This window comes from Monodelphis domestica, chromosome 4 (assembly GCF_027887165.1).
Source record: "Monodelphis domestica isolate mMonDom1 chromosome 4, mMonDom1.pri, whole genome shotgun sequence".
Lineage (NCBI taxonomy): Eukaryota > Metazoa > Chordata > Mammalia > Didelphimorphia > Didelphidae > Monodelphis > Monodelphis domestica.
In genome coordinates, this window is record NC_077230.1 from 449731829 (window position 1) to 449749616 (window position 17788).

The 17788-nt window shown below is 37.5% G+C and overlaps 1 protein-coding gene across 1 annotated transcript in view; it reads right to left on the reverse strand.

Moving 5' to 3' along the window:
• Positions 1-5562: 5562 nt before the first annotated feature.
• The window catches only part of LOC100018311 (probable small intestine urate exporter), a 49669-nt gene continuing 37443 nt past the window's right edge, over positions 5563-17788 (reverse strand). The window contains exons 6-8 of the mRNA XM_056826315.1: positions 15503-15621; positions 11996-12202; positions 5563-6984 (exon numbers count right to left, since the gene is read on the reverse strand). Of these exons, the coding sequence (XP_056682293.1) occupies positions 6853-6984; positions 11996-12202; positions 15503-15621 (458 nt within the window). The 3' untranslated portion in view covers positions 5563-6852. The remainder of the gene's footprint in view (positions 6985-11995; positions 12203-15502; positions 15622-17788) is intronic.

Below are 17788 nucleotides of genomic sequence, written 5' to 3' on the forward strand. Positions count from 1 at the left end.
GAAATTTTAAGGTTTACACCAAATTTTCCAAGGTAGAGTCTGATCAGTTTTAAGATTCACATAGGGGAGGCACAAATAAAGACAATGTAACAGAAAAGTTCAATTGTGATATCTTATGAAGTAGTTAACAATAAATTACATACATCTTGTATTTAGAATTGTGTTACATACACTTCTTCATTCTGGGGAGGGGAACAAACTGAAACAGTTAACATCAATAAGGCAATTAGGTCTGAAAAGGCTTAAAATTCACCTCCAGACTCTTTGAGGTTCCTTCTCCTCCCAAGTACCATCATTCATCATAATCCCTTTGTCCACACCTCTGGGTTCCCCCATACTGAGGGAAGTTCCCGCATTGAGTACAGATATTTGAATGTGAGTCTTGATTTGTCTCATTATAAATAACTATTCCTCCTAGCAATATTACCAGTATTCCTGAAACTTCTATTCCCATTCTCCTGATTTCTCTTCTTACAATTCATAATTACATGACCAACTTTTCCACAAAAATAATGTTAGTGGTTATTTTGTGGATTCTTGTAAGGGGGCTATGATCTCTCCTTGCTTTACCTTTACAACTGTTTCAGTTAATTCTTTTATTTTCTCCCTCAGTGTCTCTACTAAAATAGCATTCTCTTTATCCTTCTCCCCATGTTTAGAAGTCAATTCTTTTATTTCCTTCCTTAATGTTTCCACTAAATCAGTGTTCTCCCCCTTATGACCCTCAAAAGCACAAACTGCCATTCTCTCCAATTCTTCAAGGTCCATAGTAGGCCAATTTGGACAGATAGTCATAAAATAATTCCTAAATACCTTACAACTGTTTTTCACAAATTGTATTCTGATTTGTCTAAGGTCCCTTTCTCTATCCAGATCAAGCTCGATATACCTTCCTCCCAACTCGATAAGTCTATACATAATCAGGTATGGGATTTCACTGTCTTCTTGATTAAGATTATCAAATTTAGTCCATGTAACAGGCCTGTCAGAACAGGCTCTCATACCTCTTAGCAATGCATTTCTAGCTTGGTGTAGTTGTAAGTAATCTTGCTCTGAATTTGGGTCCCATTTGGGATCATCAATTGGCCAATGAGCTGTTCCCTCTCCTTCAGCCTGATTAACAAGAGAAAGAATCTCATTCCTTTCCCTTTCTGTTAGCAAGGCCCGCAGCAAATCTTCTACATCAAGCCATATGGGATTATAGGTGCGAAAAATGCTTTCAAACTTATTTATCACCACCACAGACTCAGCTTAATAGTATGAATCTTAAAACTGCTCAAACTCTACTTCAGAAGATTTGATTAAGCTATTCCCCATTCTCTACAATGGAGGTACTTGGTCAGGAATGTATTGAGAACTTTAAAATTACTCCACCCTGCTCAGACAGTGCCTTAGGGGAAGATAAAGTTGTAAAATTCCTTACTGAACAATGAAAAGTCCCCAACTCATACTTATAGTGAAGCAAAAACCCTAAGCTATGTCTATTTTTAGATATAATACAAAAAGGTGCTAAGTACCTATAAAGGTTAAATTAATCACTAAAAGATCAAGCAACTTACAAAGGGCAATCTTAGCAAAGAGATGTGAAATACTCAGAAGATATAATCTAATCAGAGAAGGTGATAACAAAAGAAGATGTGAACTAAGAATGGACAGTCCTGGGGAAAGCGTCTACTGTGATTGATAGATGTGAAAATTTAAGGGAGGTGACATAAGAGAAAATTCTCTTTAAAAAGAGGTCAGGAATTCAGAGGAGATTCTCTGAACTTAGTTGGAGTTTGGAGTTAGTTTGGAGGAGCTGGGTCTCTGAACTCAATTCAGGAGTTGAGGATTTCAGTGAAGGACCAGAATTTGCTTGGGACAATCTTGTGGTGAGTGATAAAAGACTGACTAGTCACACTTAAGGATCAGGCCTAGGCCATTTGGCCTAGGCCCTACCTACTATTTCCTCTTACTCTCTCTCTCTCTCTCTCCCTTCCCTTAATTCCTTCTTTTGTATTAATTAAAATCTCCATAAAACCCAGCTGACTTGGGTATTTTCATATTTGGGAATTTTTCCCATGGTGACCACTTATTTTTTATTTAAAACAAGACACTAAAAATTATCGTTACAGTTTTGGCAATTCACAGTCTTGGCAAACCATATTTTCACGGTCACAATAGGAAGGTGTTTTTTCTTTGAATCTCTCAATGTCCTGTGAAGAAAAAGGTGTATGATGTCTAATGTTTACCAAATCTCCATGTCTATTTTATGTAGAGATAACTCTTAGAGGGAAAAGACCTTTATTAGAATCATAGGTGGCAATTGCTGCTTGATCTGATGATTAATAATAATATGCATTTATTCTAATTATTATGTTAGAAATAATTAATAATATGCATTTATTATAAGTATAGATGGTGTTATCAATAATTCATAATATGTGTTTATTATAGTTATTAATAATTAACAACCAAAAACAATAAGTATCAATAATCAATAATAACCATGAGTAATTAATAATAGGAGTGACTAAAAATGATTATTGAAAGTTAATAATTATTGTTATTAATAGTATTATTAATACTATTGTGTTCTAAAAATATTCCTTAATATTGCATGTAATTAATTTGATTTAATGCTGGCCTTGTTCAATTTTAGAAATTGGGTTTAAATTTAATTTTAATATTATTAATATTTCCTATTAATAATCCTTTTATTTGAAAGTATTCAATTTAATAGCATTATTGTAGATCACTAGTAGCAGTAGCAAAGGAATTCTTTTTATTTTCCTGCAGTTTTAATTCTCGACAGTAGGTGGTGCTACAAATGCATTTAGAGTAAAAGGCACTTGTAGGTAGGTCTATCTAAGCAAGCAGGGAAATAAAGAGAAAGAAAGATTTTTACTTTTGATATGCTAAAGAAGATAGGCAGTCTGCAAGGAAAGGTTGAGAAAGAAAATGTGGCTTTTGATATGCTAAAGGAGGCAGGTAGTCTGCCAGGAAAGTTTGAGGGTGGAGAAAAATTCAGAGAACTTCCTTGTAAAAATGCAATTTGAAGAAATGTGCTGAGGAGGGAAGGGAAAAAAGAAAGGAAAATGGAGTTAAATCCCTTCTCCTCCCCCAGAGCAAACAGCCATGTATTTTCAAAGTTGGGGGTGGCAGGGAGCTCCTAACCCTAGTCCACAGGCTGGAAGGACCCCCAGGATTAGTTTAATGGGTGCCTCCAAGCAGGTCCCTGCTAGAGCAGCCCAGCGGTTGTGGCATGTAGGGAAAGTCAGGCAGACACTGGACAGGGAAAGACCTGTTGGGTTCTTGTGCCCCTTAATTTAAAAAAAATTTGGTCCTGTTTGGAATGGAGGGGTTTTACACCAATTCCTAGGGAGACACCCCTATGCTTTGTTCCTCTAGTCTACAAGGGCCATTCTGTGCCCAGTGCATGGGAGGGCTTTGTATCAGAGTCCCAGCAGCCAGCTACACTCACGGTGGCTAAAAGCCTGCATTTTTGTAGGTCAGGTCCTGCAAAAGGCTTCTTCCCTGGTCTCTACCACCCCAGGGAGCTCCTTAATTCTAATCCACAGCCTGGAAGGACCCCCAGGATCCAGTCAAGGGGTCACACACACACCCCCAGCCCTGCACTGCACTAGGCTGAAAGAAGGAGCAGTGGAAGGTAAAAGAGCAGTAGTTCCTGTTGGGTTCTAAAATACAACGGATTCCATATGGGCAAAAAGGTCCCTTCACCCCTATTTAAGCTGGAAGAGAAAAGGGGAGGGGGAGGGGGAAGGGAAGCCACCTGGGAAGGAGCTTTCCTCACGAATCCAATGTGATCCCATCTGGGGAAAACAGCAGCCTGTTCCCTCTCTCCGCCAAGGTTCCTTTCGCATATGAAGGCAGGCCAGCAAACTGAAGTCGTTTTTACCTTACCTAAGCTTTACCTAAGAACTTACTCAAAACTTCTCCCAGAAGAAAATAAAGGGTTCGTTTTTTTTAAACCCTTACCTTCCATCTTGGAGTCAATACTATGGATTGGCTCCAAGGCAAAAGAGTGGTGAGGGCTAGGCAATGGGGGTCAAGTGACTTGCCCAGGGTCACACAGCTAGGAAGTGGCTGAAGTCAAATTTGAACCTAGGACCTCCCATCTCTAGGACTGGCTCTCAATCCACTGAGCTACCCAGCTGCCCCTAAAGGGTTCATTTTTAAACCAAAGTGGTTCACCATCTGTAAGAATTGGAATAATCTTTCTACCCAGAAATATTTTATAAAGTTTATTAGGAAACGTCGACAATCATCCTTATAAGTAACCTGACCTCAGGTCTCTAGCCTGCCAGTCTCTTCCTCCTTCCCTCTCACCTGCCTGCTCTGTTTCCCTTCTTCCTTCTTCCTTCTCTTCTCAGTTATCCCTCCCTCAAGCCCCAAAGCATTGACTTTTATTGATGTATCGCACATAGAGGGACGCAAACCTGGCGCAACTGTGGTATCTCAGAAATGTTTGATGGACAGGCCAAGCTACTCAGGATAATCTTCTTTGACACACATTCTTTAGCTCTTCCATAAGGAGACTCCTCAGCAAGGAGAATTCTGCATTATTCTGTGCTTGAAGCTTTCTGGGTGGATGACTGGAAATGAAGGAAGAGACTTCCAGTAGAGAGACCCATATTGGAGAGATGATTGGATTTCCATGTGGAGACTAGGACATTTCTCTCTTTTGCTGTATTTATATTAAATTATTATTTTTTGACTTAAGAAGTTAATTATTTTTATAAACGATGACCACAACAATCTTATTTTTATAACTCTCATATTGAGTCAAACCTAATTTTAAATATTACACAACAAAAATAAAATAGACAGTGCCTTTAGTTTCTTTTCCTACTTCAGATCGCTTGAAAACCTGTACTTCAACACCTTCAACATTCTGTGATTCCAGCAGACAGCAGCTTGGGTATTCTTTGTCTAGTCATTTTGTTTTTTCTTCAGCACAATTTCATCTTTTTTGTTCACTTTCCACTTCCTCTCTAGGCACATTTGGGACTGTGATGTTAAAATCCACTGTATTTGATCATTAAAAGATGGGGCATAGAACTACTTCCAGGGAGTTTCAATCTTCTGTTTGTTGTATTCCTCCCAATTTCATACATAAATGCCCTGATGATGACTTTGCCTACTTGAGTTTCTCACCAACATTTTTTAAACTATTATTTTCCTCAAATGAATGAGTAAAATGAATGAATGAGTAAAAAAGCATTCATTATGCTCTTATGCCCAACATTGTGCTAAGTACTAGGGAACCTCAATTAGGGATCTTCCTTGAGGGGAGACAATTTCTTCAAGGGGATTTACCTGGGCTTATATTGCCAGATTATTTCACTGAACACAAGACAGAAGGGGACAAAAATGTAACTTTTCCCTAATGGGGTGCCTACCTTGTAGCTTGGAGGAGATTTGGGGGGTTTGAGGGTAGAGTCTGATCTTACCCACTTTTCTAGAAAAAAACATCCCTTCAAGTGAAAAATTTCACCAGGGGCACCCAGAAGAGAAGAGATGAGTTCTGCCAAGAGTATTTGGGGAAATGGTTCCTTCCTCTGATCCTGGTGGGCCCTCCACACTGTTGTGAGTAAATTCAGTGAGGATAAACTGAAGTCCATACTCCAAGCAAATTTAGTTAATTAAAAGTGATGCATACATACATATATATATGTATGTGTGTGTGTGTGTATGTGTGTGTGTGTGTGTGTGTGTGTGTATAACTATTAGTGAAGTTGATCAAACCAGCCACCTCAATGAGAAGTGGGGAGAACCTTCTCTGTTGACATGGGTCCAGGTAGCTGGGGATCATTACAATTGGCTATCCTAAGAAAAGCTGATTAGCATTCAGGTGGGGCTGATCATATCCCTTCTCTGGAAATTAAGGATTGTGAATTGTTTTATGAGACCCATAAGCCCCTGGTAATCTTTGCTAGGCGCTCAGTTCCACCACCCTCTGTCCTCTTAGAGAAGATCAAATTTTTTCTACATACAAAAGGACAAGCAAGGATGGAAACATTTCTTTTAGGGAATGGAATGATATTAAGCTGGTTGTGGCTTACAGACTACAAGCAAATGTCCCAAGGGCTAATGGTAAGAGTAATAACACAATTCCCTTTTAATACAGGACAGGATACAGCACAAAATAGAACCAATTATTAAAGGATACAGAAAACTTTTAATTTCTTCAGTACAAAATGAAGACATCATTGGTATGTTTTGGGAGGGAATCCCTTAGCAACTGGGGAGGGGACCAGGAAAAGATTGATGAGGAAGATGGCACTTGAGTGGAATCCTGAAGAAACTCTGGGATCCCAAGGTGCAGAGGTAAAGGGGAATGCATTCCAGGCATGACAAACAATGAGTACAAGCTTATAGAGAGGGGAGATGAAGAATGTCTTAGATACAAAAATAATGTGAAAGCAGGACAATAGGTCTAGACTGCAGAGTGTGAGGGGAAGAATTGATTAGAAGATGACTGTGAAGGCAGGAGGGAGCCAGGGGGTGAAGAGCTACCAGTTTTAAATAGAGAAGTTGATATTTGATTCTAGATGCAATCAGGAGGCAGTGGAATTTTTTTGGAGGAGAGTGACATGATCAGCCCTATGCTTTAGGAAAACCATCTTGTCAACCATTTGACAGATAGAGCCAAGTAGGAAAGAAATGAGAGGAAGAGACCAAAAAGGTAATGAGGGACTGACCTAGAGTGATGCTAGGTGAGATGCTATGGATATTAGAAAGATGAGGCTAAGGGCTTTAGCGTATGTTGTCACATGAGATTTAAGAAGTTGAGGATAACACTGAAAATCCTTAAGGATGTCCTTTGAAGAACTAATTTTCTTCTCATTATCAAGGGGTGATTGTATTCTCCTTGGCCCAATCCTGGACTTCTGCCTTGCCAAAGATGAGGAAGAAAATCATTCCTAAAAGACTAATACCAGATGATACAAGGAAAACATTCTTCCCGGCAGTTTCAGGGTTCTGTGGGTACAAAATTGTCAGTCCATGATGTAGTATTGATCAAAAAGAGTTCTATCCTCCTTAATCTTCCCTTAAGTTAGAAAACATAAAATTCTTCTGACCAGGGAAAGCCTTATATGAGATTATCATTTTGGGGTGTGTGGCAGTTAAATGAAGCTTCAAAGCATAATGGAGCAAAGGGCTCAAGAAGCACTGAGGTGCAGTAGACAGAATTTTGGACTTGGGGTCAGGAGATGTGTAGGATTAAATGCCACTCCTGACACTCAACTTGTGACCATGGATCACCTATTCAGCCAGAGTACCCATTTCCTTATCTGTAATAACCTTGTACAACATATTTCATAGGCTGGTTGTGAGGAAAATATAAGTTTTTATTCTCTATAGGAATAACCATGAAGAGAGCACTGACCTCAGAGTCAAGAAATCTTGGGTTCAAGTTACTCCTCTTTCTCATACTTGGTCTATGGTCCTGATGAAATCACATAAGTTCTTAGTGACTTAGATGACTCTGCAACTCTAAGTTGCAGAACACTTCCCAAACTGCATTGATTGTACTCAAAGAGAGTTCTCTACAACCATGACATTAGAAGGTCTAATACATACCATTTCACAAAGGTGATTTTCTTCTTATTAAGGAATTTTAATATGAAATATCGGGATCCCTGGAAGTTGATTGCAGTTCTTCATATAATTGTGTGTATGTGTGTGTGTGTGTGTGTGTGTGTGTGTGTGTGTGTGTAGGGGTGGGTGGGAGAATGTGATGACTCCTGGTTCTCCAGATTTCATCCCTGTTTTTTATTCTACTCTTCCTCTACTTGCCCAAAGGCTCTACTCCATTTGGCCTTTTATTATTTCAGTTTCCTTCCTACCAGCTGCCCAATAGGGCAGTGTCCCACTATGGGATTTCTGATCCTTCCACCTTTGATGTAAGCTTAGAACCAAAGGAGAAAGAAGCCATAGAACTATGCCTGTTGCCACCTAGTGAAAACTGTCTGTGTAGGTTATAGCAAGTAGATGTAGGCTCTGACAGCAGAGAGGTCACTTATTGGAGACCTAGTAAAGAATTATGTGGCTGTATGGCACCTCTTCTAAACTAGGCAATTTATATTTTTGTAAATATTCATCCATATCACCTAGATTTCCATATTTATTGCCATATAATTGGTCATAAAAGTTTTTAATGATTTTCTTAATTTCCTCTTCATTGGACGTGAGGTCTCCCTTTTCATCTATGATACTGTTAATTTGGTTTTCTTCTTTCCTTTTTTAATTAGATTGACCAGTACTTGGTCTATTTTATTTGTTTTTCCAAAATACCAGCTTCTAATCTTATTTATTAGTTTAATAGTTCTTTCACTATCAATTTTATTAATTTCTCCCTTAATTTTTAGGATCTCTAATTTAGTTTTCTTCTGGGGCTTTAAAATTTGTTCACTTTCAAGTGTTTTGATTTGCATGTCCAATTCATTGACCTCTGCACTCCCTAATTTGTTAATATATGACCTCAAGGATATAAATTTTCCCATGAGTACTGCTTTGGCTGCATCCCATAGATTTTGAAAGGATGTCTCATCATTGTCATTTTCTTCAATGAAATTATTAATGGTTTCTATGATTTGTTCTCTAACTAACTGATTTTGGAGAATCATATTATTTAATTTCCAATTAATTTTTATTTGGCTCTCCATGTACCCTTACTGATCATTATATTTATTGTGTTATGATCTGAAAAGGTTGCTTTTATTATTTCTGCTTTTCTGCATTTGTTTGCCATGTTTTTATGACCTATTCCATGGTTAGTTTTTGTGAATATACCATGTGCTCCTGAAAAGAAGGTGTATTCCTTTTTGTCCCTATTTATTTTTCTCCATATATCTATTAACTCTAATTTTTCTAAGATTTCATTCACATCTTTTACCTCTTCCTTATTTATTTTTTTATTTGATTTATCAAAATTTCATAGTGGTAGGTTGAGATCTCCCATAGAAATAGATAGTTTTACTATCTATTTTCTCCTTCAATTCCACTAGATTCCCCTTTAGAAATTTGGATGCTATACCATTTGGTGCATACATGTTAATTACTGATATTTCCTCATTGTCTATACTCCCTTTTATCAGGATGTATTTACCTTCCCTATCCCTTTTAATCAGATCTATTTTTACTTTGGCTTTGTCAGATATCATGGTTGCAATAGGTTTTGCTTCAACCTTTAATTCTAACCTTGTGAGTATCTACCCACCTCAGGTGTGTTTCTTGTGGACAACATATGGTAGGATTTTGGTTTCTAACTCACTATCCTATTTGTTTTCATTTTATGGGTGAGTTCATCCCATTCACATTCAAAGTTATGATTATCACTTGTATATTCCCCAGCATTTTGATAATCTCTCCTAGTTCTATCCTTTCTTCTTTTGCTATATCCTTTTAAACCAGTGGTTTACTTTTAATCAATCCCCCTAATCCCTTCCCTTAATATGTTTCCCTTTCTTTCACCTCCCTTTTTGTTCCCTTCTTGTTTTTTTAGGGTCTATTAAGTTCCCTCCCTCCTCTCTTTACCTCCCTTTTTGTACTCCTTCTCCCCTTCCCCCCTTAGTTTTCCCTTCTCGCTTTCCCTGTAGGATAAGATAATAATCAGGACCCTAATGGATCTAGATGCTCTTCCCTCTCAGAATTGATTTCACTGAGAGTAAGGTTTAAGCATTACCTATTAGCACTCTCTTCCTCTCCTTCTTATGAGTATTCTTCCCCTCCCCTCCCCATATGTATCTTTGTGTGTTAAAGATTATCCTATTTGTTTTATTTCTTCAAGTATCTCTTGGTGCCATGTTTGATTCCCCCCCTCCCTTTTTCTTTTTCGCATGTCATCTTATAGCACTTATTATCCCAATCTCTTCCTGTGAATGATTCTTCTAATTACTATAATACTGAATATAATTTTTGAGAGTTAAAAATAACATTTTCCCCATATATTAATATATTGTATTATCTATTTGTAATTGTAGCCCTTGAAGAAAAAAGTTTGAATAAATAAAAACATTTTTCCCTTTTCCCTCTCTTTCTTATTTACCTTTTCATGTTTCTTTTGGCCTTTGTGTTTGGATATCAAACATTCCACTTAGTTCTGCTCTTTTCTTTACAAATACTTGGAAATCTTCTACTTTGTGGAATGCCCATACTTTCCCCTGGAAGTATATAGTCAGTTTTGATGGATAGGTGATCCTTGGTTGAAGACCCAATTCTCTTGTTTTCTGAATATCATGTTCCAAGACTTGTGGTCCTTTAGTGTGGAAGCTTCCAGGTCTTGTGTGATCCTGATTGGTGCTCCTTGGTATCTGAATTGTCTTTTTTTGACTTCTTGTGGAATTTTCTGCTTAGCTTGAAAGCTCTTGAATGTGGCAATTACATTCCTGGGAGTTGTCTTTTGATGATTTAGTATAGAGGGTGTTCTATGAACTCTTTCAATGTCTATTTTTCACCTTGTTCAAGAACATCAAGGCAGTTTTCTTGGATGACTTCTTGTAGTATGATGTCAAGATTTCTGTTCATTTCTGGCTTTTCAGGTAGACCAATGATTCTCAATTGTCTCTCATTGCTCTGTTTTCCTGGTCTGTCATCTCCTCTGGGATATTTTATGTTTTCTTCTATTTTTGTCAGTCTTTTGACTGCTTTACTAATTCTTGTTGTTTTGCAAGATCATTGACTTCCAGTTGCCTAATTCTGGTCTTTAAAGGCTGGTTTTCCTTTTTTAGTTTGGTCTATCCTGCTTTTCATGGCTTCCAGCTATTTTTCCAATTGGGAGTTCTTGTCCTTTAAACTGTTATTTTCTCTTTGAACTATTTCCCACTTTTCTTGCCAGAAGGCTTCCATCTTTTTGATAAGTTCCAAGTTAAATTCTTCAAGAGCTTATGGACAATTACTTTTTTTTTTAATTTCCTCCTCTATTTCCTCAATAGCCTGAGTTTTTCCTCCATAAAAATTTTCCAGGGTCAATTCCTTCTTCTTGTTTTTCTTGGAGGGAGGTTATTGTTCCTGGCCCCAATTTGCCACCACTGTGGAGTTTTATCCTTCCCTTTTTAGTCAGAAATCTGAATGAGATGGGCAAGCTCTCTTTGTATGGAGTTAAGGAGCAAGGATTTTGCCTGAGGCAAGCTCTCAAATCTCCACAGCATCTGTTGTTTGCTGCCCTTCTCTGTGCTATCTTCCCGTGAGCACCCACGGTCTGCACTCTTCAGCCTACTGGGGTTTCAGGTGTAGCTGCTCTCAGGGGTAGGTCTTTGGTGGTCTTAGTCAGCTCCCAAGGACCTAGAGGTGCCCCTTACTCACTCTAGAGGTGCCCCTCTCTCACTCACTGATTCTGGCACTTTCTGGCTCTGACTCTGGCTCTGTAGGTGGGGTGGGAGAGGATGGATCAGCTTGCATTTTGGTGGGAGATTTTTCACTGCCTTATAGTGTGGAAATGCCCAAATCCCATGTACCTTCAATTCTGCACCCTACTTTAGAGTTCCTTTGTTCTTATGAGTTTGTTTTGTTTTGTTTTGTTTTTTTGTCTTTTGAGGTAGTCTATATTGGTGGTTGCTGAGGAGAGGATGAGTCTTGCATCTAGACTGCCACCATGTTTACCCGGAAGTCCCTTTAATAGTTCTTTTGATGTTCCTAAAAACATTCAATTTATCATCTGTCTACCTTTTTACTAGCTTGTTTCCCTCTTTTTCAAATATGCTCTTCCTCACCTCATCTCTAGCCTTTAGAATCCTCTGTTTCCTTCAAAACTCTACTTATGTGGAATTTTCTATACGAAGCCTTCCCTGATCCTCCATATGCTAGACCCCTTCTTCCCAATGGCCCTTGCAGTGATTTTGAATTTCTTTAATATATTCTTATTCATTTATAAGTTCTCTCCTCCAGTAGAATGCAAGTTTCTTGAGGGCAAAGATTGTTTCATTTTTGTCTTTGAATCCCCAGTTCCTAACATAGTGCCTAAATCATATTAAGTGCTTGCTTAATTGAAAAGGCCATTAGAGGAATGAACAGTAGGCAAGAATTCTGTACTCACCTTTTCAAGGCTATAATCAAAGATATTGTCTAAGAGCATTGGCAGTGATGTTGCTAAGTTGCTAGTAAACCAGAATCGACAAAAGGAGGCAAATATAATAGCCCAAAGTGGCAGTGATGTCATCATAGCTTTGATTGGCATAGACCAATGAGGAGAACTATCCTAGAAGGAAAATAAAACTGTCATTACTCTGCATGGTCAGACTGTCACAAACATACCTCTGTATTTTAAAAAAATGTTTTTGATACCTTTCTTCTCCTGCTACCTTTCCTCAAACATCATTGTCCTTAGCTAACACAGCCCTCCTGGCATTGTAGAATCCTCTCTTGTAGGAGTGAGAAGAAAAAGCACCCTGAAACCTTCGGTATCTGTTGTTCACTCTTTCTTTACCCAGCTTTAGCCTTAAAGATCTGGAATCAATACCTGTCATTGCACTAATTACAACTCCATTTTATATTATCATGATTAGAGTGCCCATTGGACTCTGCTCTCTTTTGTTTGCTCTATATCAAGCAATAACAAGTCTTTCCAATTTTTTTTTTACTTCTGTATAGTTTCAAATATTTATGAGAACATAATAGTCCATTCCATTCATTTTTATAATTGCATAGCCATTCTTAGGTCAATAGGGAACCTTGTTTCTAGGCTTTTTCACCATAAAAAGTGGCACCACAAATGTTTTGTTATCTGAAGGTTTCTATCTATCTTTGACATTTGTGGTGAAGATGCTCTGCTGTAGTAATGTTAGTACAAGAGTCATCACTTTTCTTACACAATTCCAAATGATTTTCAAGACTATTTGGGTCAATTCAGAGCTCAGTCAATACATGGAATGTTTGTGTGTGTCTGCCTTTCAGCAGCCTTTTCAACATGTATTATTTTTATCCCTTCTTAGTGAATTTTATGGGCATGAAGTAAAATTTTAATTGTATTACTTACATTTTTCATGTAATTAGTGATTTGGAACATTTTTCTTATAGCTTCTGCTGATCGCTTAGTGGAAACTCAAAGAAGAACCAGCAAAGTCATTTAATTCTGATTACAAAATGTCCTGGAGAGCCTTGAATGTAACTACAGGAGATGGGTTCAAGACAGGTGACTCTTTTACAGCTGTGTGACATAAGCCAAGGCATTTCACCTTATTTGACTGTAGTAATTTTTCATCTATAAAATGGGGATAATAAACAAGAGATGGAAGGCATTGTAAGATGTAAAATGGATAACTTTGAATACATTAAGGTAAAAAGGTGTTTACACATAAAGTTAATATAGATTAGAAGGAAAGCAGTAAATTAGGGGAAATTATAGACAGTTTTTCACATAGAAGTCTCATATCTAAAACATACAAAGATCTTTGTCAAATATACAAGAATATGAGCCATTCCCCAACTGATAATTGATCAAAAGACAGGAACAGACAGTTTTTGGATAGAGAAATAAAAGCTATAGATAAGCAAATGAAAAAATACTCTAAATCATTATTGATAAGAAAGGAAAAGAGTATAAGATGAGAAAATCAAAGACATATTTTCAGTGGAATGTCATATAATCCATGACTTTAATATTAATTTTGAGTTCCCTTGAAATTAAGTCATAAGTCAGAAGAAATGAAAGGCCCATGAATTTATTCTTAATTTCTTATTTTTGCCAACAATATTCTCTATGTACATACATTTCTCTTTCCCTCTGTTGTTTGCAGTATGGATTGGTATGTGTCAGGGTTTTTGTCTTATATGGGCTTATACCAACTGTACCTCCGCTGTTCATGTCCATTCATTGAAAGTGATAGAGAAATGATAAGGAGTCAAAAGAATCAAAAAGAAAACATTTATACAGAAACTTTTTCTATGATGACATTTTGAAGTACAATTGACAGACCATATTTCTCAGGATTTTGGAGGTCAATCAGTGCAAGTCCAGAGCTTTTTCAGATTTCTAGGTTTCCATTTCTAGTTTACTGTCAGAGCCTCATGTCTTATCTAAGTTAGTCTTGGGGGTCAACAATGATAGCTAGACAGTGATATACTGCAATTTCAAGTCTCTGGTATAGATTTTAACTCATGTTTACTCTTTTATGTTTCCCTTACTGCAGATATTTAAAAGTTTCTATGCAGTTATGGTATTTTCATCAAGAATCAATAGTCTTATAACTCATTTAAAAAAACATTTATTTTCCCGTCGAATTATACTCAGTTTTGCTGGATACATTTTCTTAGGTTTAAGCCTATATTTTTAATCTTTTCTCATGTAGTTTGCAAAGCTCTCTGATTCTTTATAGTGCTAAATTTGATGTGATTTTGCTTGTAGCTCCTTAGAACTTGAATTCTTTCTTCCTTACTTTTTGCAGTATCTTTTCTTTAATTTGGAAGCTCTGGATTTTGTTCAGATGTTCACTTTGGATTTTATTTAAGGATGTGACCAGTGAAGTCTTTATGTTTCCACTTTACCCTTTGGTTCTAAGAGTATGGGCAGTTTTCTTTTATGACTTCTTAAAATAGGATGCCTCAGTTTTGTTTTTTTTGGTAAAGGTGTTCAGGTAGTCCATCAGTTCTTAAATTAAGACTCCTTGATTTGTTTTCTAGGTCATTTCATGTTTCTTCTAGTTTTTCAGTCCTTTGGTTTTGTTTTCATTAAAAAAAAACACTTTAGCTTCTGTCTTAAAACCAATTCTATGTATTAGTTCCAAGGCAGAAGTGGTATAAGGGCTAGGCGATAGGAGTTAAGTGACTTGCCCAGGATCACAAAACTAGGAAATTGATAATACCAAATTTGAATCCTGGCCTGGCTCTCAATCTCTGGAGGTACCTAGTTTCCCCTTTAGGTTCATTTTAATATTTTTCATTGTCTCATGTAGTCATTATCTTCCATTTCGTCCATTTTAATTTGTGGGGGATTTGTTGCTCCTGTAAGTGTTTTTTTTTTTCCTTATTCTAAGCTGTTGATTATCTTTCTAATTGTTTCTTATGTAGCTTCTCATTTCCTTTCAGTTATTCTGTAGGGGAGCTTCTTCCATTTTCACTGTTGTATTCATTGTGTATATTGCTTTATTGACCATGGGGACTGCCCTCTCTATCAGTTCATGTAAATCTATCTATGCTTCTCTTTATTCATCACTTATTATTTCTTAAAGCTCTGCAATATTTCATTATATTTATGTGCCACATTTTATTTAGCTTTTCCTCAATTCATGGACATTTCCTTTGTTTCTGTTTGTTTCCTTTGATACAAAAATTAATTCTATAAATGCTCCTGTGTACATGGATCTTTTATTTTTAGCCATTGACCTCCATGGAGTAGTGGACTCTCTGGATCAAGTGGCATTAATGTGTTAGTCACTTTATTTGTATGTTTCTAATTTGCTTGACAAAATGGTTGTACTGATTCACACCTCTGCCACTCCAGGCCTGGCTCTCTATCCACTGAGCCACCCAGCTTCCCCACCAGCTATCATTCTTAACTCACTTGTCCAGCCAATGAAGAAACGATGTACTCCTTTTCACTGTCACTTATAAATGGGTGATTCGTGGGATCATCATAAACCAGAAAAAACCAGATAATACTATAGGCACAGCCAATCCCTCCTAGGGAAAAGAGGATCCAGTTATTGCTCTTATATTGATATCTTATTTGATAGGACTCTGCCCCAAATTAACATGATTTCTTCCCTCTTGTAAAATCCATCAGGCACAGAATTCTATTTTTTTTAATGAGCCAATATTTTATTTTATTTTCTTCTATCCTAAATCACTTGACTTTTCAGCTCACATCATTATTTTTGGCTTCTCTGATTCTCTAATTTTGTGCTTAGGATCCCCTCCAGTTGGCTTCTTTTTATTGTGAAGTAACTTGTTCAATATCCCTGTTGGCCACAGATATTGGAATGATATCTTCTTTCCTTTGTTTATTCTTCACACAATTGCCTGGGAAGCTCAGCACAGATAATATTGAAGTCTCTTTCCCGGTTTAGAAACATGTATAAAGTGACCTTTAGGAAATAAACATCCTTAGTTGTTGCTTCTTAAATTGCTCACCGTTGCTCTTGTTTATCAGAGTGAACTGTGATACACCTTGGGCTTTCAGCTGTAGAGGACTGAGGTTCCTTTTCACCCAAATGTTGGACCCTTATGGCAGCTCCCATGAGCTCCCATGCAGGTGATGCTTAATCAAGCTAAGAGGCAGTAAGTAAGGGATGGAAAGCAATTTGGAGTTGTGCACAAATGGCTTTAAAAGACCACTTGCCTTTTGATCCAGCCACAGCACTGCTGGGTTTGTACCCCAAAGAGATAATAAGGAAAAAGACTTGTACAAGAATATTTATAGCCATGCTCTTTGTGATGCAAAAAAAATAGAAAATGCCAGGGTGTCCAACCATTGGGGAATGGCTGAACAAACTGTGGTATCTGTTGGTGATGGAATACTATTTTGCTGAAAGGAATAATGAGCTGGAGGAATTCCATGTTAACTGGAACAACCTCCAGGAATTGATGCAGAGCGAGAGGAGCAGAACCAGGAGAACATTGTACACAGAGAGGGATACACTGTGGCGCAATCAATTGTAATGGACTTCTCTACTACCAGGACAGTCCCAAGGGACTTATGAGAAAGAACACTATTCACATGCAGAGGAAAAAATGTGGAATCAGAAACTCAAAAGAAAAACATATGATCAATCACATGGTTCTATGGGGATATAATTGGGGGTTTGGAGTTAAAAGATCACTCTACTGCAAACATGAATAACACAGAAATAGGTTTTAAACAATTATACAATAAAACCCAGTAGAATTGCTTGTCAGCTCTGGGATGGGGGAGGGAATAGGGGCAAAAAAAATCATGAATCATGTAGCCATGGAAAAATATTCTAAATAAATTAATTAATATATTTTAAAAATAGAGACCATTTATTGAGTCCTCCATCTTCTACCCACCTTATCTTATATCACCTAAGAGTTTTCTGCCATTATTTTCTCTATATGCTAACGTGGAAGCAAACCACTCTTCCATTGTTCTCTATCACTGTCTTCTTTTTACTGCCCTGGTGCCCCTGGCTTGGGTTCCACTCAGTGGCCTGCCTCTATTGGCTAGCAGTGACTTCACCCAGTACTGCACCAGACTTCTTTTTCCCTCTACATGCCACAAGCCTTGCATCCGCTTCAATAACAGTTTGGCTAAAGTAATAAAAAGCTCATGACCTGCTCTTCTACCTACATCCCCAATGGCCCCTGTTGTGCAATTATAACACCTGTTTTAACTCCCTTTTCTGGGCACTGCAGCACCTCATGCTGTGTGGTGTCCCAAATTACAATTCTTTTACCTCAAATATAAGTCTCTTTCCTCTCACTACTTTGTGAGGGGTCTTTACAAGTTGGCACTGCATGAGAAATCCTATTCCATCCTGTCTTCTCTAGCATAGCATCTCCCTCTCAACCCAACTCTCTTGTTCTTTTCAGTGCTGACAGGTGTACAGGCTACTTCCTTACTATCCACAAAGGGGTCCAAGTCATTTCCATCCACACTCAAGAATGTGTTCTACATTAGATGCTCTCAACTTCTTTTCCTCTCACTTCTTAACTCTCCATAAACTGGCTTCTGAGTTCATAATTCAACTGAATTTTCTCCCTTAAAGTTACTAATAATCTTTTAATGGATAAATCTAATGGCTTTTTCACAATCTTCATCCTTTTTAGACTTTCTGAGGTCTTTCACAATGGTGATCACCCTCTTCTTTTTATGCTCTTTTCTTTGCAG